The sequence below is a fragment of the Paramormyrops kingsleyae genome, chromosome 8 (assembly GCF_048594095.1).
Source record: "Paramormyrops kingsleyae isolate MSU_618 chromosome 8, PKINGS_0.4, whole genome shotgun sequence".
Taxonomy (NCBI): Eukaryota; Metazoa; Chordata; class Actinopteri; order Osteoglossiformes; family Mormyridae; genus Paramormyrops; species Paramormyrops kingsleyae.
Window position 1 is genome coordinate 27,761,762 of NC_132804.1, and position 25,818 is coordinate 27,787,579.

Genomic DNA, 25,818 nt, shown 5'->3' on the forward strand with positions numbered 1-25,818 from the left:
CCCATAATAGCTGTCATAAGTATATATATTTATTACATTATGAATATATTGTCAAATACAGTTGACTAGTTTGTTCCTGTGATGCAAACTATTTTCATACAATTTAGAAATACACTTCACAACATGGGTTGACAAGTTGTGTTGGTTTGACACAGGTCAAGTCAAACAAAAAGCAAAAAAAAAACAAAAAAAAAACAGCTAAACACTGAAGCACAAACCTAGTAAAAGATTTCATAATATATCCAAACAATTATATTATTCAGTCATTTCAAAAGTCTTTATACTATGATTAACAGTGCTTAAGATTCCAGAGTTAATTCACATATTTTTATTTTTTTCAGAACAGACGGGGGCATGGGGGGGGAGGACTACTATTTCCTACATAAACAAAGGAGGAACCTTTAACATGGTGTCTTTCGTTTCCCCAGCCCATTATGGTGACGCTCAGGCCTTATTCCTGACCTCTGGCACCAGCACCATGACTTCCCCCTCCATCACCACTTTGTCTTTCACAGAGCAGGAAACAGAGATGAGGGCACATGACATCTTGATCTTTTTCACCTCTGCCTCAGCCAAAACGGCCTCCCCGATGTACAGGGGTGCTGGGAAGCGAATTTCCTGGTACAGGAATATGCAGCCACTGCCAGGCATTTTGGTCCCCAAAATGGCTGAGATAAGCCCGTTGATCAGCACGCCATGGACAATGGGCTTCTCGAAAGAGGTCGTCCGCGCATAGTCAGGGCAGAGATGGATGGGGTTGTTGTCTCCTGTCAGCTCGGCGAAGGCAGCGACGTCCTGAGCACTGAAGGCCTTCGTCAGAGACGCCCGATCTCCAACATGGAGGTGCCTGCGATTAAGTGAGTGCAGCCACACGCCTTTGGTTCCATGGTCAAAGGGAGAGGTGACTGTGCAGTTAATGTGACTAAAATGCCTGCGTATGACCCTAAACATGAGATGCATCATCTTGGATTGGTTTCGTGAGTAAGGCACCTTAATTCAGCACCAGCTCTCTACTGTTTCCTGACAAAGCCAGCAAAAATGGGGAAACCTGCAAGGGACAGGACAAAAAATATTTGAATCACAACGTAGCTACATGGCCTCAACATTTTATCATAGCATTGGGGACTACTATTTCCTACACAAACAAAGAAGCCACTGGCACCAGTACCATGACTATATATACCATCACATACACAGAACTTTTTCTTTTCCCGACATGTTTACATGTTTTGACACGTTTCTGTTGAGTCATGATGCCGTGGTGTCTCATTACTGCCACCCACAGGCCATAGAATATATAATATTCTAAAAAAAAAAAATAAGATTTTAATGCCGTTTTTTGCTGAGGAAAAAAGTCGAATAAACACACAGAGACACAAATACAATAATCAGTGGAGAATGAATTTACCTGAGTAACTCTGACAGCGCAAGACTCATTATGGTATGACCCCAGTAATGTCAGGGCACTCCACAACTTCACCAATCCACTGGAGAAAAAGATGCAACTTAACCCTCCAACCTTTTTGTCATGCAACAGTCGATGTATAAACAATATCCACATTAAATCACTAACAGTACCTGCTGTAAACTCTTAGGATTGCCGTCAACGATGCCTCGTCGAACTTCAAAACATCAAATGGAAAGGCAGCACCAACCTGCAATGTATTTAGAAATTTCAGTAATTATTCCTGCTCATTTTTAGCACCGCTGTAAAAAAAAAATGCAGTTTAAGCAATGACGCAAATTTGCATGATCGTACGGTATATTCCTTAAATTATTACATGGTGTAATAACACTAAAGGAGTGAAATAACCGAAAGCAATTAGTCCAGCGTTTACCTCGCCGTAGAGGTCCCGGAGGGCGGAGATTATCAATTGCTTGAAAAAAGCTGCTTCGAGTCTCTTCCCTTCTTTTTCAAATATTCTGTAAAGATAAAGTCATCAACTGCGATTCATTTCACATTATTTTGTGCAAGTTAATGTTTCATTCCACTGGGGATGATGCCTTCATGTGCCTTGTTACCAAATAACACTAAATAGCATTTTTGATTTCACTTAAAAATTTACTGATTATATCTCAAATGCACGCCACTTATGAAATAGTGTTTTATTGATTGACATAATGTCCAACAGTTAGATTTAAGAATACGGCACATCAGGAGAAGCTGCGCGGACACTTACAGAGATATCTTCATGTAGTGGTATTCGGAGGCGTTTTTGTACACAAGCCGTTCGTAAGCTGCAGGTTCCTGCCTTTGATCAGCCTGCCTCATAATGTTATATGCCCCTTGAAACTCAGTGATCCAGCCTATAACGTGTTTATCTATGCATGGGAACTAAACAGAAAACTATGCGTGACGTGACTGTTAGCTGCCAGCTAACGCACCCTGGTCACACGATAGCAATAACACGTTTCATACAGCTTTTCCTATTGTGAAAATTGTAATTTGTGTTAGCGCTCCTTTTAACCCACACGGAAACTGTAATTTATGTAATAAAGTACGACACGACCACCCAAGCTAACTTTTACCTACTGCAACTTCAAATTAAACTTTAACCATTACGATAAATCAAAGTATAAAAAAAGTACCACTAGGTTTTCTAATAGAAAACCAATCTGCATTAAGAAAAGTGGAATCTAAACTGAGGGAAAAAATTGCACATCACGCCAATGAACTAAAACATCCCAGCAGTTCACGAACGCCCTTGTCAACATAGCAAGCATGGACGTAAAACCGACTCGCCTGGCCTAAATACCCACAAACCATTGCAAACGGCACTGCATCTTCTTCGGGAGAAATCACATGCAGACTATCAGGCCTTGGGGTGTACGGCTGCCACCTAGTGGTGACACATCCACATCCTTTCAGGGGCCCTTGCACTAATGCACATTCCGCGGTGTTCCAGTGGCTATTAATTCTGGTTTGCAAACTGTTAACATGTGTTGCTTTTCTAATAAAATTAGCATATTTACTATCTTATACAGGTTTGCAATACATTAAAATAATACTGTGGAGAGGGTCACAACATTCTTTTGGGCACAGTAAAGTGATCCTAAGCTAAGCCTATGATTGTCCATCCATCTATCATCCAGTATAGGGTAGCGGTGAACCAGTAGCCTATCCCAGGAAGCCAGGGATCCACCTGTAACAGGATGCCAGTCCAGCTCATGGTACATATTTAAACACAGTGATTGTGTATAATCCTTGAAATTGTATTGTATTTGCTTGCCCTAAATTGCAAAATACCATATTTACTCACAGCATTAATTTTCACATATACTTAGTTTCTGCGTGTGAAACTGTCTCTGAACAAATTAAAATAATTAACAAGGCAACTAGTCTATGTTGTATGCAAGATTAAACAAGGTCAAGAATCACATTTTTTCCTTTGCTGCATGTCTTAAATTTAATGTTTTATATGCCGGTAATGTCTGTTAAAATATTTCTGCAAAATCATCCGAGTTGTATTTCTTCAATAGTTTTGAAATTTGCAGAACCATGCTTTGCAAGTTTCTGTTTTTTTTTTTTGTTTTTTTTTTTAATTCAGAATCTCAGTATTCTAAACTAAAACTGCTGAACTGAAAGTTAACTACAGTACCCTGGTCATTAAACATTCAGACCCCTGATTTCAATATTAAAATCTTTAAGAACAGTTAATTGTAGACAAATAATTACTAATTTCACACCAAGGTGCAGTATTTCTTAAGATAAGGGATTTACTTGTACATAGGTGACTTAGCTGAACTAGTTTGTAGGGGAACATGTATTGATCTGGAAAAAATTAAGATGTCAAATTCTAATGCCAGAAATGACCGCCAACTTAGGAGACAGTGCCTCATAAATAAGAGGATGACCTCAAGTGACCTTCAAAGAGAATGGGAAACATTAAGTGGTGTGAAGCACACTGCTAGGACAGTTCATAACAGGCTCCTAGAAGCAGGACTTAAGTCCCATAAAGCAAGGAAGAAGCCCTTCATCCATGAAAAACAGAGAAGAGCCTGGCTGCAGTTTGCAAAAAACTGTATATTTTACACAGGCACATGTCCATAAATTGAGAAATTAGTGAAATTAAAAATTTTAATTTCTCTTAATTTTTTCCAGAGCTGTATTCTAATTCTAATCTGAACATAGGAGGTTGTACCCTAAAGTCTACTTGAGACATTAATGTATTAAGCAGATATAGGCTTGTGCTATAGCCAATTGACTGATTACATGTGCATTTATCAGTTTTTGAGTTAAAGAACTTTGGTTGAAGAGCTTTCCATTATAGCTACTCTGAGATGCAGGTTACTTGCTTAAATTGTATCATCAGATTCAGAAAACCTACTAGTGTACTAGTGTTCCCTGTACGGAAAGTCGCTAGCTAAAGAAATATGAATAACAATCAGGCTTACAAAGGAGCATTATCAGAAGCACCATGGTAAAACAACAAAGCAATAAAAGGAACTTCATATTTTAAATATTCTATGTCTCATTTAAAATGATGCACCGACACAGTATGTATACAGTATGTTACATGGCCATAGCACAAACACAGATAATGAGACATCAGGCAGATGGGGAAACTCCCTGAGAGCTGATTCGATCAGAAATCTAATTAATATATTATTTAAACACTTTTAAATTATTTTGAAAAGTTTCTTGCCGCTGCTGTTTCATGAAAGCTTTTTGCAGCTCGAATTGCTGGCATTCTGCTGGCTAATCATAAAGTCCATTAGGAGCTTGGCAGACTTGCGCGGTCTCTCCATGACGACTGAGTGACCACAGTTGTCCAGGAGATCCACCTGGCATCCAGGCAGGGCTTCTGCCAGCACTGAAGCCCCGGAGACATCTATCACCTAAGGGAAGGACCAAAGCCAACCACAAGGTCATCAGTTCAAATCCCAAGATGGAATGTGAACTCTAGAAGTCTATTAAGACAAAGCTCTGACAATTATTTATTAACACAAGTTACCCCGTATTTTTCCGTAAAGTGCCAAGCGAAAATAAACACAAACGTTATCACTATCACTTGCATGCATGTGCAATGCAGCATCTACCTGATCTTGCTTTCCCCAAATGACTTGGACTGGGGCTGTAATCAAATGCATGTTCTCATACAAAGAGTGTCTGGACTTCTCTCCTACAATCTCCATGAACACTGCAGAGACAAGAGAAGAAACAGAGAGATCAATGTTATAAAAAAAGAGATTAATGTTTGGGGAAGCATAAAACATGCAATTAGTTATTAAAAACCGTTAAATGGGATGTTAACTTTTTAAGTCTTTTTTACATGTGTACCTGTGTATATTTGTAAATGTTTCCTCAAAATTCTAAAGAAAACAAAAGATTAATTTGTTGATTATTTCTTCAGATTCTACCACAAATAACAAATAACGGATGCTGACGTAAGTTACCTTCTCGGTAGAAATCGTTGTGAGGAATGCGTACATCAACCAATCCTTGAAGGATCTAGCGTAGGGAAAGAAGACAAAAGAACATCACTTTAAGTGATGCAGATCCGACATTGATAGGTACTTTAGCTGAGAAAGATCAAGTGCAGATCAGATCAGAAGAACGTGCTGGTCCAGCCTTCTGTACCTGCTGTGGGATTTTGAAGCGAACGTAGGAGCAGAGTTTGAGCATCTCCTCCATCTCTGCAGGTGTGGATGGAATGAGCGGAATGCTGTGGATATTCTTGGTCTTCTCCAGGTCCCGCAGGTGTTGGATGAACTGGCTCTCGTTGGGGTATTTGAGGCCTATGATATAGGAGAGAAGGGCGGGAAAACCATACGTGATGTGGAGGAAAATAAGTCGCATTTTATGATTCCATCCATCCATCCATCCATCCATCCAACTGCTTGTCCCAGGTAAACTATCCCAGGCAGCATAGGGCACAAGGGTGAGGAACATCCTGAATAGGACACTAGTAACTTTGTACTAATGGATTAAAAAATATTTAGTTGCATAAAATTAAAAAGATCCCTATTCTTTTAAGATGAGTCAAACTTGAGAAACCCAAGCCAGGTGGACTTCCAAGCCATTATTAATACTTAATTATCATTAATTATCACTGACAAATGTAAAGAAAAAAATATATTCTCACTGTGAATTTTAGTAAAATGTCAGTTATTATGTAGCACATATGACCAGCATTAAACTAAAGGATTAGTTTGTGTTCAGTTTGGAATGTCTGTCCAGCACAGTCAACTCGATAAACATGAGGGAGAGCAAACTGACATACAGTAGGTGTTACACAAACACTTCTAAGAACAGTGATACTACAAGACTGCAGTATGCAGACGTGATCCTCTTTGTATTTAAATAAAATCTAGGGCAAATCGGCATTACATGTGACGCTTTACAGTGTTACATGTGTTACATTCTATCACCAAGCACGTTCTTACATCTTAATACATTTTATTATTTCTACAATTAAACTATAATGATATTAACTTTATAGGTGAAAAGCAACTTTATTTTTAGGTATTATAATGCTTTTAATAATGTTATAATTTTCAAATGTGTGATCAGTTGGCAGCGCAGTGGTTAGTATTCTTGCATCACACCTCTAGAAGCAAAGTTTGAGTCTCTACTCTGGCTTCATTTGTGGAGTTTGCATGTTCTCCCCATGTCGTCGTGGGGTTTCTTTCGGGTACTCCGGTTTCCCATCAAAGTCCAAAAACACGCTGAGGTTAACTGGAGTTGCCAAATTACCCGTAGGTGTTCATGTGCGAGTGACTGGTGTGTGAGTGTGCCCTTCGATGGGGTGGCGCCCATAGAAAATGGATGGTAGATAAGTTGGACTTTGCTTGGTACCTTTCATGCTAGGTCAGCACTATGCACATTCAGGGAGGGAAGCCGATATGTAGCCATGAGCATCTTCTGTTCCCTCAAGGCTGGTGTAAGCCATACTGACCTGCAGGACAGATCAATGTGAGCCCGCAGATGTCCGAAGGGTAGCAGGCAGCATACACTCCAGCCACATTGCCCCCCATGGACGTCCCCACCAGATGGAATGGCTTCTTGTTGAGTCGGAGGGTCTCTACAAACTGATGGGGGAGGAGTAGTTACAAGCTTTTGTATTATGAAGGTAAAGTGTCAAAACGAGCTCCGAAATAGCTGTGTAATAGAGAAAAACCCAACAATTTGCTATATTGAGTCCAGCAAAATGGGGGAGGGGGTCTGACCCAATCAAAAGAACAGGCTGACAAATAGCATATTGTGAAGGACCAAAGGTCCTCCGTTGCCCTGTGCCCTGGAACGGCCTCATTAAGTCTGTGCTGTTACACCACAACCCCTGCTTTGATGAATGTAATGAGGCATCATCCTGACTATGAGAATTTGAACATAAAGCTGGCAGGATTCATGTATCATGCCATTTGGGAAGAATCTTAAAATGTCATGGAGATAATGTGCAGCAGAAAACATCTGAATTTGAGCAGGGGGGCTTCCAGCTTTATACTTCTTTAGCTAAGAGCTTTAGAAGCTCTGCTTGGAAAGCTGGTGCCGCAAAAAGACAAAAAGCTTTCATTCCATGTAACTTTAGATTATTTAAATAGGCAAGAAGAGCCTTAACACAATAAACAAATACAAAGACATTAACATGAATGAATCTGACTTTCCTTAGAGAGAGCTGGTCAAAAGGAATTATTTATGTCAATTAATAAACAGAGATGATGAATCTCCAGGTGCTTCAGCTTGGGATGGATTTCTGCGAGAACACGCCAGGTTAATGTACTTCGGCCCTCTCAGCCTGAAGGTTTTTTCCAGCTCTCATGCAGGACAAACATCTGCTGTAGCTTAACTGCCTTTATTTCTGCTTTGTTTGATCATACGCTGCTGCTTCTCCACAATATGCGCTGCATGAATCCAGCCATTTAGTGCGAAAATACCTTCCTCAACGTTCATCCAATATTATACTTATAACCATTTATACATGCAGGTATTTATAGACACTCAACATTCTACATTTATTTATCAGAAGTGATGTATGTTTGAGAAAGCAGAGTCAGACAGTCAGCAACTGAAGGCTAAGGACCTCACTCAGGGACCCAACAGTGAAATCACTATGCCAACAACAGAATTTGAACCAGCAAGCTTCTGTTCTGGAGTCCTAACCCACTGAGCCACACACCATTTAACAGCCACCAGAGAGGATTTTCAAACCTGCAACCTTCTGGTCATAGGCCTACTTTCTTAAAGGACTTTTATCAGGGTTTATGCTCTTCAAATGTCCATTCGGTAGACTTGATGGAAACAGGTAGTCTAGTTTATTGGGATCTGATCATCTGATTCAAACAGGTCCTGCTCTCAAGGCTGGTTTTACTGCTGTTTATCTTCTCTTTACCCATGAAAAGGTACTCAAACTGCTTCAGGTAACAGCTACTTTGGATTTAAACACTAAAACATGGTCGATGATGTCATAATGGCACAGTGGTTATGTAAGGATGTAAGGAGTATACTCTGCAGACTGATATTTCCAGATTACCAGCATCCCATACGAGGCCATGCTGTAGAGCCCACCTGGTGTATCCTGCGGACCTGGCCCTCAATGGAGTAGTCCTTCACGTTGGTCTGAGTGGTCCCTCCGTGGCCAGGCATGTCCACACACACCAGGTGAAGATGTTTGGGGAGGAACTATGAAAAGGGACACAAAAGCACAGGCTTAAAATGGACACATGCTCTATTTAAATGGACACAGGGTCTATTTAAGAATTACAGTCTACGGAAACATGACACTGCTATCTTCTTACAGCGATTTGATCCTGCTATACAAAAAAAAAAACTGTGTTCCTAAGACTGTATAGCTATCGTATATCAAGGTACAGCAGTAAGATAACGGAAATAGTCCGAGTCAAATCCATAATTTTATCTTAACATTTCAGTCTTTGAGATATTTAAGAATAGAAGATACATGCACCAAGAACACTCCCTACCTATCAGTCCATAAACTTATTATGCAATTTAATTAAATCTGTCCTGTTGCAAGTAGAAGATCCACCTGCAGATCAAAGGAACCTTTGTAGCACCATAAAGGCACTGTGGCATATCATCTCTCCAAACACAGTTGAGGAAGCCAGCTGACAGCCATTCAGTAAAGTGGTTTTGCTTGGTCCAGGCTGACCACTGTACTACGTTGCCTTCAATCGAGGAATCGCATCACAGAAGTGCCACATACAGGGGTCACCGGGACCCCGTGCCGTGTGAAGCCTCACCTTCATCATGGACAGCCACATGTCTTTATGGGCGGAGAAGCCGTGCAGCATGAGCACCGTGGGCCGTGTTCCCGGCTTGCCCCTCACCGAGTAGCAGAAGCGGTAGGCCTCACTGTCAGCGTAGCGCACCTGCATCCCCAAGGCCCGCCTCCAGTACCTGTCCCCATAGCAACAGCGGGATCACCGGGGGTCACTGGCTGACATGCCTAATCAGAGGACTTTGGGTTTCAATCTTAACGCAGGTGCAGAAACATCATATAACACATACAATGCTGTCACAGAGATGTGTAATATTTACATAACAGCACCTGTTCGGCTCTCTCAAGGATATTAATTATCCCCTGAATGTTAAGGTCAAGTTCAAATTCCATTTAAATGTCAGCAAATGAAGTCCCAGGACCTCAGAGTTCCCCCCTGGCATAGATGGGATGCTCCTGTTCCTGTCTGCATGCCAAAGTCCACAGAGCAAGTTGCATAAGTTTACAACCCCCACCATGCATTTTGCCCCAGAGCAAAAGTGCCTACAAAAGTCAAAAGGCGAAATATTACAGCCTCTTTCTGTAAAAAGGATGACGATTCCAGGGAATGCAACAATCTAACAGCAACAAATGAAATTCACTGCATTTCTCCAAAGGTGACATAATATTCAGACGATTTCGAACATTCAAATGCATGCGGCTCGCAAAGACAGTCGTCCCTTTCTCACCGCCTCACATCACCAGCTGATGTTTCTAGTTCATTCCGGAAGTCTGGAGAGAGTGTCTGTGATTTTAATCTTAACCCTTAAGTCCTCTCTGTCTGATTTCTGTACACTTATATTCCCCATAAGTGAGGTGAAGGCTACACTCTCAGACAAAAACTGTACCTTTGCTTGTCAAGGGTCTGGCAATTGTACCCTTAGCTATAGATAATTGTACCTTTAAGGTACAGAAATGGACTCTGAGGAACACTGATTGATTGATAACATTGATTGTATATTAATGTTGTTTGTATCTTTGGGATGTTCCTCAGAGTCCATTTCTGTACCTTAAAAGGTACAATAACCTACAGCTAAGGGTATAGTTGGCAGACTCTTGTAGGTACAGCCCCAGTGACAATCAAAGGTACAAATTTTTACCCTTTTTTCTGAATGTGGGACCACTCAGTCCATCCAGTGATTTCTCCTCCTATCAAACTCTTCTCACTGACGCAGGCAGGGGAATATACCGGACAGGATGCAGTACTTAGTTAAATAATTTCAGAGTTCATGTGCAATTTCAAAAGGATCAAATGTGGCCAAAATTAGCACATGATGTTAATTAGCAGCATTCTCTACAGGCATAAACTAAGCTCAGCTGAGATTATGTGGTCTTAAATTCTGCTGTTGACTTTGTAGATCCTGTGATAAACACACCAGGGAGTTCTCTGCTTAATGTATGCTGTGCATGCTGGGATAGGCTCCAGAAAATTAAATATGCAGTATGAATTTGAACTAATATAATTCAATTTGAATACTGAAAGGACAGCAAAAACACAAGACTGTTACGCAAACTCTTTTGGCATAAATCTCTTTCCGTAGCTTAGGAATGTCAGACAATTGGCCAATCAGGTACAATGACCTTACCAGTAGTAGACCTTAATGAGAGCAGATGGCCATAGCAGAAAAGAGGCAATGAAGGCCAGGATAGGAATGGCAAGTGTTCCCCCAGCGATGAGGAACATGTTCACCAAATCCAGCTCCATCGCCAACACCCCCTGCAGCAAAAACACAGGCATCATTGTCTCTAACTGGATAATCTGCAATTACAAATGTTATTCTGTGACAATTATGTCATTGTCAGACCTGCTGTATTTACCCATACCTGCCACAGAAAAGTGAATTGGGGTCCTATGAAGTTTTTATCTACTTTCCTACCGGCTAATCAAATGGATCTGTCATTCCATGATCTATTTGCTCAATTTGTTGAATTTATTTGTTAGCAGAACTGGAACACATCTTACAAACACTCTGTGACACGATGACAACAATTTTAATAAAGGCAAACAACATAAGAAACAATAAAATACAACACAATTATTCTGACACACTTTTACAAGTGCTCCATCAATAAGGACATAAACCACAAACAGCAGCAATAATTATTTCAGATATTATTTAATTAAACTGATATACACAGTAAACAGTAAACAACTGTTTGTATATAAAAAAAAAAGTTAATTACTTTGGGTAGAATGTGTGTGCATGCACTGGTACCATGTTCAGGTTTCAGCTGGGGTTCATGTGTTCAGGTTAGGCTTAATGTGTTCAGGTTCAGTTAAATGTGTTCAGGTGCCTTAAGCTCCATCTGCCAAACCTCTCTGAGCTCAGTTAGCAGCTGGTGCATTAATCTCCTCCATGTTAAGAGGTCCTCCCCACACCCTTAGCGCATCCAAAACACGCAGCCCAGCAGAGGTAGGGCATTTCATTTCAGACCTAAGGAAACCCAACGGCACATTCTGCAGTGATGAGGGGGCTCAGCAGAATGCCACCAAGGTGCAGTTACATCTGGGCATTAATGGTCATAGAGGAAACATGCCTTCAGGTAACACAACCATAGTGTACACACTGGCTGAATTAATCAATAACAGCAGAATAACTATCCATCCAGTCACTTATCCAGTACTGGGTCACGAAGAGCCTGGGGCCTATTCCAGGCAGAAGGGACACCCTGGATTCGATGCCAGTCTATCATAGGACACATGCACTCAAACACCCACTAACCCACACACACACACACAACAGATATCTCACTCACCAATGCATCTAACCACATCTGAAAAAAATAAAAACATACATTATTAAAATTAAAAAGGCAAAGCTTATATCACTTATTAATAAATTTGGAAGGAACCTCAATAGCCACTGTTTAGGAGAAATATTATGTAAGATATACATTACATATATAGCTATCGATTGCACAGAAACATCCATGGTGTTATATTTGAAGGTAACATAAACTGAGTCATTGCTATGACAAAGCTCGCAGAGATCTCTCTATATTGAAATTAAAGTTTTCCATGTTAGTATAACCCATCCATCCATCCATTGTCCAACCCACTTATCCTACTGGGTCGCGGGGGGTCCGGAGCCTATCCCGGAAGCAATGGGCACGAGGCAAGGAACAACCCTGGACGGGGGCACAGTCACACACCATTCACTCACACATGCACACCTATAAGGGCAATTCAGCAACTCCATTTTTAAAAAAATTAAATGTATTATTTATTAATAATATAATATATTTACACTTAATCGAATTTACCGAAGAATAGTTGCAACTCTAATTTTGACATCACAACTGTTTTCAAAAATCATGCAATGAATATACCCGTATATGTGTAAAGCAAGTACCACGGCTGGCTGACCGTCTGAATAACAGCACAGGTGTGTTTGCATCACTGAAGGAAACCGCGAGGCTTTTATCCTGTTTCAATCACCTCGCCAGCGCACAGACAGCAAACGGTTCGTCTTCTTCATTGGTGAAATCGTGTGTTCGGTGTCTTTTATGTCTGCTTGTTAGACCGTCAACTACAATCACAGTTTACTTCCTCATGATAACTAGTACAGTACGACTGAAAAGTGGGAGTTTCTTTAAAATACGAACGCTAATTTATTGCATTTGGGCTGCAGTGTGTCTGCCAGTACGTTTACTTTTCAAGTGCCTGATCCTCTGACGTTTCTTTCACCTGCTGTCCCGACCATACTCCTCCGATTGGGGTCTATCTAAAATTAGGTGGCCATTTATTTCAGGCAAAAGGTGATCGCCTGCGCAGCAATACAACTGCGCCACATAAATATTCAATTAATAAACAATTCAGTGCTTGAAGTGTAACGTGCAGTTACCCAGAAAAAAAGGGTTATTTGGGCTGAAGGTAATAATGGCGGGGGTTGGGGTCGCGATCTATAAAATAGGAAAAGCTTTTCACCTGACCGTAAACTGAAAAACTCGGGACATGGCGTAACTGCGGTGACGAAACTTCAAGCCGTCAAATCGCATTTCCAGGCAGAGTACTGTAGTGTATCAAAGTGTATCAAAAGAACGCAATGTATTCATGATTTCTAATCAATCATTTATGGTTATTATTTCATCCGATGATCATCCCTCGTGTAGCGCTTTCTTGTAACGTTTCACTTTTAATAATAGAAAGTCACAGTGTAGTAAATAATGCATCTTTCTACAGGCGTCATGTTACTTACGTATACATTAAAATGATACCAGATACATCAAACGACATTTACAGTATATAAGCGCTAGCGATAGCAACAGCTTCATAAGGGTCAAGCAATGACGATTTCTCTGTCTAGATACACATGCAATTATATGAAGCTTTACAGTGATGAGATACACTAGCTAAATTGTGTTTAATGGTCTTTGCATTTATAGACATGATTTTACTGTACCTTCTATCCGCCTCCGGATCTTTCAATAAAAAGAAAAGTGTAAGCCTTGGAAATGGGTGGCTTGTCTCCAAAAGACAGGTATCTTTACGGGCACATCTTCAAGCTATAGCAATTCAAACGCCGGTCGAACTGACACAGTTACAGTGCTTTTAAAGGGGAAGCAAGCCCGGCGTGTATTTATGCCGACTAAAAAGAGCCAGCGCGTTCTAATTAGTTGTGCATAGGTCTGATTCAGGGATGTCTTGTTACCATTATTTTTTTATGTGAGTGGATTACCTAATCCATTAGTGCTTCGACTTTAAATTAGAAACTGTTCTTAAATATAAAAGATGAAAAAATGCTATATATATATAATTTGGTAGATGAACAAATATGCTTATACTTAGAAGAGAAATGACAGCTTGCACAGATGATAAAATTGTGAACACTAACACATGAACACATAAGTGAAACATACTGTTGGCAAATAGGGTATGACAACGTCCTTGGCGCAAACAAGGCATAACAAGGGAAAATGAGATAGGCGGAGTTCCAATTGTCGGGTTCAGTGAAATTCCTCTGAAAATGCGAAAGGTTGCATTTAGTGAGGCTTATATCTGGAGCAAGCACGCTAGAAACCCGGGATGTGCACGTTCCTGTTTTTGCTGGCGCTGTGCATCGCTGGAACATCATCACTGAAAATATGTTCATTCAATATAAGGTCCTTTGGGGAAAACAAACTAAATAAGCCAGAAGTTTTGGAGGTCATAACAAAGGTGAGCAACTTTTGGAATAGGCTGAAACCTTTATTTTGCTCTGTGCTATTTCATAGCGTGCAATGGGCCTATGGCCTATGACAGGGAATAGCAAGTGAAAATTAATGGCTTTTAGAGGACATAGAATTATGTAAAATGTGCAAACATTTTACTAGTGGATGAAGCAATTAAAACGGATTCTGTCAAAAAAATAGGCATAGCCATTAATTTTGTTCAGTGACAAACCACACTTAATTTCATAGTTTCAAAAGACTAAAGCAAATGAATGATTATTGTTCATAAAATTAGGTTACAGCACATCTGTTCTGCAGAAGAACAGTGAACAAAGTGATTCCTGTTTACTTTGATATTTTTGTTACATTCCGGAGTTCTTAAATAAAAGGATACAAAATCTTAAATAAAATGATGCCTGCTTCTTCATTGTAAAGCAATTTGTTTTATGTTTGTTCATGTTTCAAAGTGGGACACTGGCTCCTCTTAACATGTTCTTCTACCACAGTGCATCACTCGCTGTGACATCATGCTCGTTATGGAAATCAAAGATGCCAAGGGTCAGGTTTTTCCACAGCTTGTGGCCCACATAAACAGGTAATGGTGCCAAAATCTGTAGCCTGTGACCTCTGCAAAAGTGTCACCCATCCAAAGCTTATTTTAGGTTCTCATTATAAATGACCATCTCTCACAGCTTCCACAGAGGATTCGGTAAGAAGAAGACGGAGTTTGATTATGTAATCAGTGAGAGATTAGGAAGAAAGTCATACAAGGAACAATATGGATTTATTTACAGGTAACTTTCATACTTTTGGCTCTCAGATTTAAATACCTTCATAGCAACACAAATACCATGTGTGAAAGAGGGGTCTTTGTGAATCAATGGCTCTTATTCAGCATCAGGTCAAATAATACAGCTGGCAGGCTTTTTGTTGCTGAGAGATGGTTTTTAGTTAAAGGGAATTCCCCGGAGCACATGACGGCAGCTAATTCCTTTTATTTAGCAGACATTTTTATCCAAAGTGACACATGTTCTCACATGTTCTGCCAAACAGCAGTGCATGGAGCAATTGGGGTTATGACCCTTGCTGAGGGGTCTGATAGTGAAATCGCTGTGCCGACCCTGGTGTGTGACCCAACAACCTTCTTAACACAGGCACAGCATTCTAACGTGTTGAGCCACACCACGGGCAGAAAGCCACACACTATGCAGGTTCTCTTCAATGTGCTGGATATGTGGCTGAACTCTCTGCATGCAAACATGATTTCTATCCATCCCCTTACTGGGTTTCTCAGCTCTTCTTCATATTGAAATTGAAAGTTGAGGTTCTTTTTCTAAAAACAGAAACCTGATACTGAGTTTTATGGACAATTTAAGTTGTAGAGACTCTCTTCCACTAACGCAGAAGGAAACTGGTGTCAGTGAGGGCCAGGTATCAGTACCCGGACATGCGGACTGGAGATGAGGATGCTTTTTCCCGCGAACCATTCATCATCTGGTTTTCATCTCCCAGAACCGGTAGGCTACATTTCGCTTGACCTATTTCCATGGAAGATAGAACTACACCAGTCAACATGTCAGGTGAAAAAACTCATGGCCGTTCCTTCTTAAAGCTGTGAAGGAATTTGTAATAATTCCCATCCACACCACACCAGAGGTGGCCGTGCAAGAGATTGACAAGCTATATGATGTCCATCAACATGTGAGACAACACTGGACAGCCAAGGTAGGTCTTGGTAGGATTGGCCTGCCAAGGATCTTACTTTTACTTACAGTTCACGTAAGTATTTGGTAGATGCTTTTCTGCAGAGTAATGCACGACCAAGGATCTGACAGCAGGTTCAGCCAGCATCCCTCGCACAGTTGGGGTTAAGGCCCTTGCTCTAGGGCCAGGCATGCAGTTTGAACCAGCAACCATCCAATCACCACACAGACTCCTGAAACACAGGGCCACACTTGCACATTAGGTCATTCTTTCAGGGGAGCAACTCATAATGATCAAGGTTGGTTCCAAGGACCCTTTCATCCTCAACCTTGAGTGAGACTCTCAACTTATCATGAAGTGTAATAATACTTTATTTTGGCACTTTAAGGAGAACATTGGAATTCCATGGTTTTTCATATGTCCCACCACACTTTCATATGAGACACACGTCTTTTTGTTCGGCTTGGCCTCCGGCAGAACTTCATCTTCATGGGAGACTTCAACGCGGCTTGCAGCTATGTCGCCAAGAAGCAGTGGAAGAACATCCGCCTCCGGTCGGACAGCAGCTTTATGTGGCTCACCGACGACAAGACGGACACCACCGTGAAGGAGTCCACAAACTGTGCCTATGATAGGTAATGTGTTTCCCAGGTCACTAGGGACAGCGTAGACAGATTACTGTAAATCCCTGAAGGAAAATTAAGGAAAGAGGTGCACCTTTCCTGGATACGCTGTAGTACTGCGTCAATGAATGGGAAAGTGGACAGGGCAGGAACCTCTTCTGATTCCCTGCTCTAAAATTCCTTTAATATTCAGTCCTTTTCTTGGGAGACGTATCAGAAATCTATAAGAGAACGGCGGGTTCAAATTCAGGTCATTTTTCATTTTGGAGAAAATGCAAGGAACTAAGCCACATCCCAGACTGATCTCCCTGCTGACACATACAGAGAATTCACTGGCAGCACTACCTGTCTGTGAAAATATGAGTCAGCTGCATGTTTAGGTTGCAGTAGAAAGGTTTAAAACTGATTACAGCTCAGTCTGACACTTCCTTCCTGTTGCCAGAGTGGTTCTGCATGGGGAGAACTTGATTAAGGCGGTTCGCCCAGACTCAGTGGAGGTGTTTGACTTCAGGACTGCCTACGGACTCACAGAGGAACAAGTGGGTTTCATTCAATGTGCTTTTGTCTAAAAAAAAAACATAGAAATATCTCAATTGTGAAACTCTACAACTTGAAGCAATAACCTATAGTCAACCAATAACCTATAGTTAATATATTAACCTATAGTTAATATAGTATAAAAGATTAAACATTAAACAGAAATTAATGTTTGCAAGTGTTGGCTGGTTAACCAGCAGTTACAATGTGAGAGACACAGACTCCTCTGTTATGATGCAGAAATTGCCAGTTTTAGTTGTTCCGGATTATTCGTTATGTTTTCTTTTGCTCTTGCATTCTTTCCTCAAGGCCCTGGCAGTGAGTGACCATTTTCCTGTGGCCCTCACAATCAACAGAGGCCGCCAGAGGGGCATCAGGACTGGTACCTTCACTGGATAAACCACGCCCCCCAAAGACACAATAAGAGCCAGAGCTTAAAGAGCCTGGGCAATAATGATTAAAGCGTTACATTTCAGAGGAGTAAGCATGAACCTTGTACTTTGCTGTACTGCCCTGAAAGGTGAGCTAAAGCTGGCACAGAGAGTGGGGTCAAAGATGACTCTGCTTGTTAATTATGAACCAACACATTCCAGCTTTGCGTTTCAGTGTTGCTAAGAAACCATTTGCTGGTGCGAGCCATTAGCCTCTTAATGCAATAATGTTTCATTTTATTTAATTTAATTTTTTGGTTTAAGTGTTTATCTACACCAATTCCAAGGTATTCAATCAAAAGCAAAGTCACAACCACTTAAGATTTATTAAATTTTTTAAGCACATTTTTCAGTAGGCAAGTTTTTGTAATAACTCTACAAATTTAAGAACTCATAACACTGTGAGACCTGCACTCTAAAATAAACACTGCATCAAATGGATCTACACCAAAATGTAATATGAATTGTTAAAGGAAATATTTTTAAATAAAACTAACAAAATGACCTGGAGCTTATCCGAGCGAATCTGTCGAAGAGGGAACGTTAAATATTCCGTTTCTGGCATAAAACGTGCTCCTTACGATTCCTGAACGTCCACTGACTGGGGATCTGTAGTCTATCCCATAATCACCTGGAAAAAAAAATAAAAATACACTTATTTCCCGTCTATACATGCCGGCCTCTGAGGTGACATTCTTTGAAAACTCATCCTAGTCCCTTCAAACTGGCATCCATCCAACCATTCATCTCACCCAGTTTCCAGCCGTACTCCCAGGACGATAGCTGAGGATGATCAAACTTCTCTTCCGGACCTTTCCCCAGACGCTGCCTCATATACAAGGCCCGGCCCTTTCCCTCAGTGGAGATGCCATCGTACAGAGTCTCCCTGGTTTTTGGAGTGACTGGCCTCATGAGAGGGGCCTTGAGCTTCAGGTCCAGCTTGGGTTCTGGGACTGCCTGCACTTCCCTCTTTACTATAGGTGGCAGGATAGTTTCGGCCGCAGGCAGTTTTGGGAGCCCCGGCTCTTTCTTTGCCCTGAAAGTGGCGGCGATCCGGCTGGGGTATTCCTGGCCATACTTGATCTTCCAGGCTAGCCGGGTGTAGGCCTCCTTCTCGATGAGCTGCCGGTAGCAGTTCTGGTTCTGTGTGGTCAGCGGGCCCCTCATCAGCATGCACCAAGGCGTCCTCTCCTTTAATCCGGCGTGTTCTGATGCTCCTCGCTCCCCTTGTTGTGGTGTAACAAAACCGCTTGAAGGCAGACAACCCGAAAGCGTGTCTCCGTTTGTGTTCTCACCATGGTTACCCCGATGGGGGGGGGGGGGTGTTGAAACTTCCACAAAGCTGCTGTGGCACCCTGTTATACTGTGGTGGGGGGCAGGGGCAGGTCGAACAACAAAAGCCTAAAATGATGAGCAGAGGTTCAGGTTTCTAGCAGGCCTGTGTGCCTGATTATTGTAATCTGTTCATGTCAGGGACGGATTACGGACCGGGCCAGCGGGGCCGCTGCCCAGGGGCCCTTGGGGTGCAGGGGGCCCGTGGGGCCCCTAGCCCAAAACAATTTGCAACGCTTATCAACAATGTATTTTCGTTTGTCTATTTTAGAGGGCCTACATTCTTTGATTCTCTGCCTACAAGGGCCCCTGACCCTATAGGGCCTCTGATGGAAACATGGAGGGAGGGCGTTTGGCTGCCAAGGGCCCTTGAATTGTGGTGGTAGTGGTGGTGGTGCTGGTGGTGGGGGGGGGGAGGGGGGTTGGTGCTTTCCGGGGGCCCCCGGCCCTGCTATAGGAACTTTAAAGGGAAATGGGTGCATGGGAGCCTACTTTTAGAAGGCCCTCTTAGGCCCTCCTATTATGGTCCTGGCTTCTGGCTACCAGGGGGTCCTAGGGAGGATGGGGGCTTTGGGGGCTTTTAGAGGGCCCTCTGATTATGAGGACCCTACTAGGAGGCCCTAGGGAGGAGGGTGTAGTGTACCTTTAGAGGGCCATCTGATTACAAGGGCCCCTACCATGGGGCCCCTGGCTTCTGGGGGGAGGGGAGGGGGGCGTGTTAACAGCCTTACAGAAGGCCCTCTGACTAGGGAGCGGTAGCATGGTGGGATGGAGGCGGTTAACCTGCCCGCTGAGTGGCCCCCAGACCAGTGTAGCAGTGTAAGAGTTTGACCAGTGTAATCACTCCCAGGGCTGTAGTGGAGGCTAAACGCAAGTAAACACAGTTTACCCACCTCTGAAATTTCAGAATTAGAGTTTACCCACTTCTCAATTGATCTAAATGCACATCATAGTATAGTTTATGCACAAAATGTGATCACAGAATTCGTAGTTCACCCACCTCTTATTTTACCACTACACCCCTGATCACTCCGTTCTGTAAGGGGATATGGTACACAGGTGGATTCTGGCATGATGGTACGATCTGGTTGTGCTACGTTGCTACCTGTCTCTATAAACAGAGATGGGTAACCTGGTGCTAACATTAACGTGAGGTAATGGCATTAGGCTGTACTGATTATAATTTGAGATCCAACTTACTGTATCAACTTAAGCCACCTTCTTTTCACTTTTTCCGAGGTAAAAAGCGGCAAAAGATAGTTTTATCAACATCATTCTGCTTTTACAACACGGTACGCCGCACTAGTTTGGACCCACAAGTGGCATGATGACGTAGCAACTAGCCATCCCAGACAATGCTGGCGTTTTTTTTTGTTTTTGTTTTTGTTTTTTTTTTTGAGGGGGGGGGGGGGCCCTCGTGAACGTTTTGCCCAGGGGCCCACACAACCCATAATCTATATATATATATATGAACATTATTCCCACTAACAACAGTATAAAATGTGAATGTTCACATGCAAAGACAAGATAACAATTAATACTTAATATATTTTACATAAGGCATTGAAGTTCCTTGAGTCCCTTTTGTCAGGTTAAAAAACTGAAAAAGTATTGAACTTTTATCACTGATGTCTTTACTTGTCCAGATGGTGGCACTGTTGTCTGAATTCCCCTTCTGGATAAACCAGTCAAATTGAGGATGAGTCAGCAGTTTAAATAACCCTAACCAGAAGTCATGCAAATATTTACACGCCAAGGCAGAACAGTGCCGGTTTACAGGTAAGCAGACACCAAAAGCTGGCCACTCGTTGCACCTCCCAGCAGATACAGCAGTGGGTAATACTCACCCAGTACTCGGAGGATACAGGAGCAAAGTAATGAGGACACTGGACAATCGTCTGTTTCCAAAAGCAGGGAGGTGGGTGCATCAGGGAGACCAGGCAACCCTAATCTACATGAAAGCCTTCTACTTGTGCCCTCGTAAAAAAGCAGCCATTCTCTGCTCACTTTGCTCCATAACTATGGAAACCCAATACTTGTGTGAAAGGTCAATGCCCCGCAGCTGAGGAATGACTGGCCAGTACAAAGGCCACTGGAAATTCCAGCAGTTTGTGTTCTTCAGTATGCGTTGCAACAGTGTGAGCTCTTCCAAACCAGGACCGCTCCATATGCAACCAGCCAACACACCACTACAGATCAACAATTTTATTCCAGTTTATTGCTTTGATTTCCAAAATGTACATAATTTCCAGGCCCGGATTTCACAGTAAGGCACACGAGGCTAATGTAAAGAACACCTTTACCGTCTTTTAAAACATTCTAGTACAAAATATTTCCAGTCAACTGTGTATCAAAACTAGTCTCATTAATGAAGTAGGAGCATTATGAGGATTTATACACATCTCCATAGTCTATGACCACACCTCTCTGTTTAATACTAATGACAGAAAATTAATATGGAGAGCAGTTTTCTGTAAGCCCACGATGACAGAATCCATAAGGAAATCGAATGCAAAGTTAAATCTACATTTAAAATGTAATGACTCAAAGATGGAGGAAACAGTAAATCAAGATGTCACCTGGTTAGTGTTAATCTGATTTCCCCCCTCCTACAAGGCCCCAGAATATTTGACCTAATCTGATTCATTGTACACAATTTAATTTGGGAGGATGTAGTGACAGAGCCTACTCAGTGAGACACTCGATTGTTAGGAGACATGACCAGACAGGCAGGCTGAAGGCACTGCTCATGAAAGCTGCAAAAGAAGGAAACCAACCTGCTACCCTTAGCTACTCATAAACCCATATTTTAATGGAGATGCACAGTTCAGTCATACATCTCAACACACAAAGTGATGCATTTAAGCTGAGAGTCATGTAGCCATTTTTTTTTTTGGATGATAACAAACGTTGCCGTCTTCACCAACTAGAGGGGCTACACCCTCCAGCATCTCTTAGATGGCACAGAACACTGGGATCAGAAGAACAAGTTTCACCAAATACAGATGATCTGTAGCCAAGACCCTGTTAGCCTTCATCTGGGAAGTATCGTCATTCTTATTTAATACAATGTAAACACAAGGTCCAGTTCATGCAGTAGTAAAAATCAAGCAAAGGGGAGTGTTTATCATATGTAACACAGGCAGTAAAGTGAAGTAAAGTAATTGAGTCCTTTCAGGGCCTGAGTGGTGTATGCGATCGGACAGAATGGCCCTTTAAACTCAAGCTGGACATTCATCAGTAGTAATACAAATTTCCCAAACACAAATATTGTCACTTTGCTCTTAGTATCTAACTTACTTGAGAAAGGGACGAATGCCAATTTATACCCTGTGCTTGACGTAAGTCACAATCAGGGCAAAAAGGGGACCGATTTGTGCATGTAATCTGTCCTGTAAAGTCGAATGACTGGTATCAATTCACTTTACAAATGAACATTACAGTTGAGTGCAAATTTTTCCATGTGGGAATTATTTTAAATCAAAAAAATCAAAAACAAAACGTTTGCCATCTCCTCCGTTTCCTTCGTCCAATCAGGGCTTCTCTACGGCACAGTGATGTGGAAGGGCGAGCCGGGGATGTGCTCCTCGCCCCACTTGACGGCCAGCACGTAGCTGCCCCTCTCCTTGACCACGTAGTTGACGGTGTACAGCTGGCTGCCCATGTGCCTGACGGATACCTCCTCGCAGGGGGTGCTGGGGCCATGCACACCCACCAAAAGCATGTTCCTGCCTGCAAGGTGTAGGGAGAACAGAGCCGCTCACATAGGGGCATGCAGCTAGACAACATGCAGTCAAGTCTGCAAGAGGACGGCGTTGTCTCTCGCATTTCAGAATGCGCTCAGGTTTATTCCTGTCCTATGCTTAGCAGATTATTTACGCAAAGGTGACTCACACGCCGTATAGTTGCAAAGAGTATATTTATACAGCTGTACGTCATCAATGCAGATGCATAAAGCACCTTTTTGTCAAGGCAAGAATCACGGAAATCCCTGAACCAGCAACATACTCCAGCGAAATCCAGCTGCTTAACTGATAATACCTTGTGCTTTGACTACTCCGTCTTTATGTAAGGAACCAAATGTGTTGCACATCCAAAGCAGCTCACCGGCTTTGCTGCAGTCCACGGAGAAGCTGCTCTTCTGACCCACGAAGGCCTTGCTCAGGCCCGGCCCTTTGCTGAGCACCTTGCTGGCGTCGGAGAAGGGGCACGGGACGTTGTAGCTGGTGGGGGTGGCCGCCTTGCTCACCGGCTCCACCATCAGCGTGGACGTCTCACTGGCGTTGGTCACGTTCACCAGGCGGGACCCTAGAAGAGGAAGGCTGGAGGTCTTACACTGAACCTCACGCTGGGTCCGACCTGAACATCCAGCCCTTTGTACAGGCAAATTAGCTACCAGAATTAATTTCCTAAAACTGCTTGTTTAATGCAGCAACTGCAATTGGAAGGTAATAGGCACCTGTCACTTTGGCTTTAAAGGGGCTTCCTGCGATGTGGTTGGGCCCCCCGTATTTGATGCTGATCAGGTAGTTCCCTGGTGCCAGCGGGGTGTACTGCACCCTGTAGCCCTCAGGGCATTCCTGGCACTCCATCTTGACCTTGGAGGGGCCCTCGATGGTGACGGTCAGGGACCCGGGGCCGGCTCTGGTGTTGTTGATGGTGAACTCAGACTGGGTACCTGGGGCGGACAGACGGCGTTCATGAATGTTAGAATGCCATCACTCTACGCTATACTAGCATCCTGCTAATGCCAGCCAATGCCCTGGGAGCACTTGGACACCCCAATCCCACTCCACAGACGTGCTGGGAAGGGTACCGGCTAATGCTAACAGCTAAATTAGCGAGTAGCTCTACTGCTCACTCGTTGGTAACCAGTTGTGGTACAGGCAGCAGCAGTGCTTAATAATAATAATAAAAATAGTAATAATTGATACTTTATTGATCCCCGTGGGGAAATCTTTACGCCTCCCTCAACTTGCTCTTTGCAGAGTAAGTTGTCCGTAAAGGGCAGTCACCTGTTGGGGCACCCAGGGAGCTGGGGGTTAAGGGCCTTGCTGAAGGACCTGCAGACATGCTGAGGCTGGGTTTGAACCGGCAACCTTCTGATTACAGGCACACAGGCTTAGCCCACTGAACTACTCACTACTACCAGTCAAACCAAACATTTGCACGGGGCCCCTGAAGTGACTTTTTTAATGGGCCCCAGACACAATAAACTGGCCCCTGAATACCGGTCCTTGGATCCTCAGTTTGTCCTATGCGTCTGCTGGAGTCGGCCGACCTTCAGGAAAGTTACCTGTGATGCCCTTCTCCAGGCCCGGGCCGTAGGCAGTGACGAGCCCTGCATCTCCCGCCTGCCCTGGCTCGCCCACGCGCACCTGGAAGGGGCTGCCCGGGATGTGGATGCCGTTGAACTTGACATCGATGAGGTGTATGCCATTCTCACGTGGGATGAAGCGGATGGCATATTTGTCTGGAGAGGGTTGAGTGGGCGGATGGAGATTGATCAGATAAGTCTTACAGAGAGGAAAGAAGCTGTGAAATAGAGTCTATGACCACACCTCTCTGTTTAATACTAATGACAGGCGTGGCTAAAATGTTCGAATTTCCCCAGCCTTTAGACTCCAATGTAGCTAAAAGAACAGCCTGGTGGACAAGGGAGTGTTGGTTACGCAAACCAATAGGATGGTGGATGCCAGCAAAAGGCCCGCCTCTTTGCAAGTTTCTGTTCCAATGAAATCACAGCAGACTGAGCAAAGTCATAGAGGCATGTTCAGGCTTTACAGAGAGAAAATGAAAATGATGACGGAAAACAGCAGAGGAGAGCTGATCCCACGACCATGGAAACACGGGCAGGAAGGTGTGGAGACCCTCGTGGGTGGAGCCTCACCTTGCTCCAGCTCAGACACCACGCAGTCCTCCAGAGCCCCCGAGGGACTGCGCACCCTGGCACTGATGTGCCCCTGTGCCCCATTTAGGCGCACCGCAAACGACACCGGCTGGTTCACCTTCAGGCCCGACTCCTGGGAACGAGTTGACAGAGGACAGTTAGGCACCTCCTCCCCCCACCCTCCTGCCCACCCCCCAGACACAAATATGAACGTTACAAAGAGGAAACCAAGCTGGGGCCTTGTAGACCTCTTAAGATCTACCCTACGAAGGTCCAACTCGGCTCCAAAGGAGGAGAATCCCTTAGCAACATTAAGCATGATCCAAGAAAATGAACTTTACCTGAGCCCACCTTCAACCAACTAAAGCTGAGAGAGGTAGATGCACTGGTCTCCAAACTCTACAGGTCAGGAAGTAGGACAAGGGGACTACAAGACTTGCTAGGGTGACCTACAGAACCCAGATAGGCGAGTGCGCTACAGGAGGGGCTTTTGGGGGGTGTTGGAAACAGTGTCTGCCTCTCTCTGCGTTAGCGCAGCTTGGGACGGGCTGGAAACGTCGCTCCTGTTACAGGCCTTTAAATGAAACACAAGGGAAACACCCAGAGTCGCACACAAGCCGGGGGGTGTCTGTGAGCTCTGCGAAACAGGGCCGGCTCAGTAGTGGCGCCCCCCGCAGGGCAGGACCAGTGGAGAACCAGAGACGGAAATTTGCAAGCGCAAAAGAAAAAGTTGCAAGGATTTTAATAAAATCCCAAATAAAGAGCAGGGGTGTCAAAGTCACAAGCTGTCACTTTCTGGCAGGACGGCCAAATCGCGGCCAGAATCATCGCCTGAGGATTTGCACTTTGCTCTTAAGTGACACCATCGCCTTCGGTGGCCGCCAATGGAGGCCCTGGCCAGCCGCAGACACGCCCGGCGTGGAGATGTTTCCTCG

General features: G+C 43.3%; 6 protein-coding genes across 11 annotated transcripts in view; 1 reads left to right on the top strand and 5 right to left on the bottom strand.

The window, feature by feature from the left end:
- Window positions 1–7: 7 nt before the first annotated feature.
- On the bottom strand, window positions 8–997 carry LOC111837463 (hydroxyacyl-thioester dehydratase type 2, mitochondrial-like). Its single transcript, XM_023799541.1, has one exon. The coding sequence runs from the start codon at window positions 961–963 to the stop codon at window positions 445–447; it is 519 nt and encodes a 172-aa protein (XP_023655309.1). The 5' UTR covers window positions 964–997; the 3' UTR covers window positions 8–444.
- rpp14 (ribonuclease P/MRP 14 subunit) lies at window positions 712–3,368 on the bottom strand. The gene is made up of 6 exons (XM_023799543.2): window positions 2,181–3,368; window positions 1,839–1,923; window positions 1,579–1,655; window positions 1,409–1,487; window positions 991–1,048; window positions 712–847 (listed from the first exon to the last, which is right to left on the bottom strand). The coding sequence occupies exons 1-5, from the start codon at window positions 2,270–2,272 to the stop codon at window positions 992–994; spliced, it is 390 nt and encodes a 129-aa protein (XP_023655311.1). The 5' UTR covers window positions 2,273–3,368; the 3' UTR covers window positions 712–847; window position 991.
- Window positions 3,369–3,627: 259 nt separating this feature from the next.
- abhd6a (abhydrolase domain containing 6, acylglycerol lipase a) lies at window positions 3,628–13,777 on the bottom strand. 2 transcript variants are annotated; one of them, XM_023799559.2, is made up of 10 exons: window positions 13,619–13,777; window positions 11,973–11,990; window positions 10,802–10,932; window positions 9,199–9,355; window positions 8,507–8,620; window positions 6,900–7,032; window positions 5,582–5,739; window positions 5,398–5,452; window positions 5,041–5,141; window positions 3,628–4,839 (listed from the first exon to the last, which is right to left on the bottom strand). In XM_023799559.2, the coding sequence occupies exons 2-10, from the start codon at window positions 11,988–11,990 to the stop codon at window positions 4,657–4,659; spliced, it is 1,050 nt and encodes a 349-aa protein (XP_023655327.1). In that variant the 5' UTR covers window positions 13,619–13,777; the 3' UTR covers window positions 3,628–4,656. The 2 variants fall into 2 exon arrangements, with proteins under 2 accessions (XP_023655327.1, XP_023655328.1); XM_023799560.2 differs by lacking the exon at window positions 11,973–11,990 and having other exon boundaries at window positions 13,619–13,776.
- A 386-nt stretch (window positions 13,778–14,163) lies between these two features.
- LOC111837483 (deoxyribonuclease gamma) lies at window positions 14,164–18,166 on the top strand. Its single transcript, XM_023799581.2, has 8 exons — window positions 14,164–14,373; window positions 14,873–14,961; window positions 15,059–15,160; window positions 15,771–15,883; window positions 15,979–16,091; window positions 16,548–16,705; window positions 17,136–17,232; window positions 17,540–18,166. The coding sequence occupies exons 1-8, from the start codon at window positions 14,242–14,244 to the stop codon at window positions 17,627–17,629; spliced, it is 894 nt and encodes a 297-aa protein (XP_023655349.1). The 5' UTR covers window positions 14,164–14,241; the 3' UTR covers window positions 17,630–18,166.
- LOC111837485 (protein SPMIP1) lies at window positions 16,454–20,987 on the bottom strand. Of its 4 annotated transcripts, none has more exons than XM_023799585.2 (3): window positions 18,414–18,943; window positions 18,167–18,292; window positions 16,454–16,914 (listed from the first exon to the last, which is right to left on the bottom strand). In XM_023799585.2, the coding sequence occupies exons 1-2, from the start codon at window positions 18,832–18,834 to the stop codon at window positions 18,174–18,176; spliced, it is 540 nt and encodes a 179-aa protein (XP_023655353.1). In that variant the 5' UTR covers window positions 18,835–18,943; the 3' UTR covers window positions 16,454–16,914; window positions 18,167–18,173. The 4 variants fall into 4 exon arrangements, with proteins under 4 accessions (XP_023655353.1, XP_023655352.1, XP_023655351.1 ...); XM_023799584.2 differs by lacking the exon at window positions 16,454–16,914 and adding an exon at window positions 16,962–17,258; XM_023799583.2 differs by lacking the exon at window positions 16,454–16,914 and adding an exon at window positions 20,841–20,987 and having other exon boundaries at window positions 18,157–18,292; window positions 18,414–18,887.
- Window positions 20,988–21,183: 196 nt separating this feature from the next.
- flnba (filamin B a) overlaps window positions 21,184–25,818 on the bottom strand; it is a 57,874-nt gene continuing 53,239 nt past the window's right edge. For both annotated transcript variants that reach the window (XM_023799535.2, XM_023799533.2), the window contains 5 exons: window positions 24,884–25,016; window positions 24,290–24,466; window positions 23,453–23,671; window positions 23,101–23,301; window positions 21,184–22,725 (listed from right to left, as the gene is read on the bottom strand). In XM_023799535.2, the coding sequence (XP_023655303.1) occupies window positions 22,538–22,725; window positions 23,101–23,301; window positions 23,453–23,671; window positions 24,290–24,466; window positions 24,884–25,016 (918 nt within the window). In that variant the 3' untranslated portion in view covers window positions 21,184–22,537. The remainder of the gene's footprint in view (window positions 22,726–23,100; window positions 23,302–23,452; window positions 23,672–24,289; window positions 24,467–24,883; window positions 25,017–25,818) is intronic.

Excerpts from the sequence above, each read along its gene's own strand:
- abhd6a (XM_023799559.2), bottom strand. Across the intron at positions 9,356-10,801 it reads CTCATTAAGGTCTACTACTG|GTACTGGAGGCGGGCCTTGG; the intron begins GTAAGGTCATTG and ends CTATGGGGACAG. Across the intron at positions 5,740-6,899 it reads CACATTGATCTGTCCTGCAG|GCCTCAAATACCCCAACGAG; the intron begins GTCAGTATGGCT and ends CCTATATCATAG.
- LOC111837483 (XM_023799581.2), top strand. The coding sequence starts at position 14,242 with ATGTGCACGTTCCTGTTTTTGCTGGCGCTGTGCATCGCTGGAACATCA. Across the intron at positions 14,374-14,872 it reads TTTTGGAGGTCATAACAAAG|TGCATCACTCGCTGTGACAT; the intron begins GTGAGCAACTTT and ends CTTCTACCACAG. Across the intron at positions 15,884-15,978 it reads GTTTTCATCTCCCAGAACCG|CTGTGAAGGAATTTGTAATA; the intron begins GTAGGCTACATT and ends TCCTTCTTAAAG.
- LOC111837485 (XM_023799585.2), bottom strand. The coding sequence starts at position 18,834 with ATGCTGATGAGGGGCCCGCTGACCACACAGAACCAGAACTGCTACCGG. Across the intron at positions 18,293-18,413 it reads GGAGTACGGCTGGAAACTGG|GTGATTATGGGATAGACTAC; the intron begins GTGAGATGAATG and ends TTTTTTTTCCAG.
- rpp14 (XM_023799543.2), bottom strand. The coding sequence starts at position 2,272 with ATGAGGCAGGCTGATCAAAGGCAGGAACCTGCAGCTTACGAACGGCTT. Across the intron at positions 1,656-1,838 it reads TCCGGGACCTCTACGGCGAG|GTTGGTGCTGCCTTTCCATT; the intron begins GTAAACGCTGGA and ends AATACATTGCAG. Across the intron at positions 1,488-1,578 it reads ATCCTAAGAGTTTACAGCAG|TGGATTGGTGAAGTTGTGGA; the intron begins GTACTGTTAGTG and ends CTTTTTCTCCAG.
- LOC111837463 (XM_023799541.1), bottom strand. The coding sequence starts at position 963 with ATGATGCATCTCATGTTTAGGGTCATACGCAGGCATTTTAGTCACATT.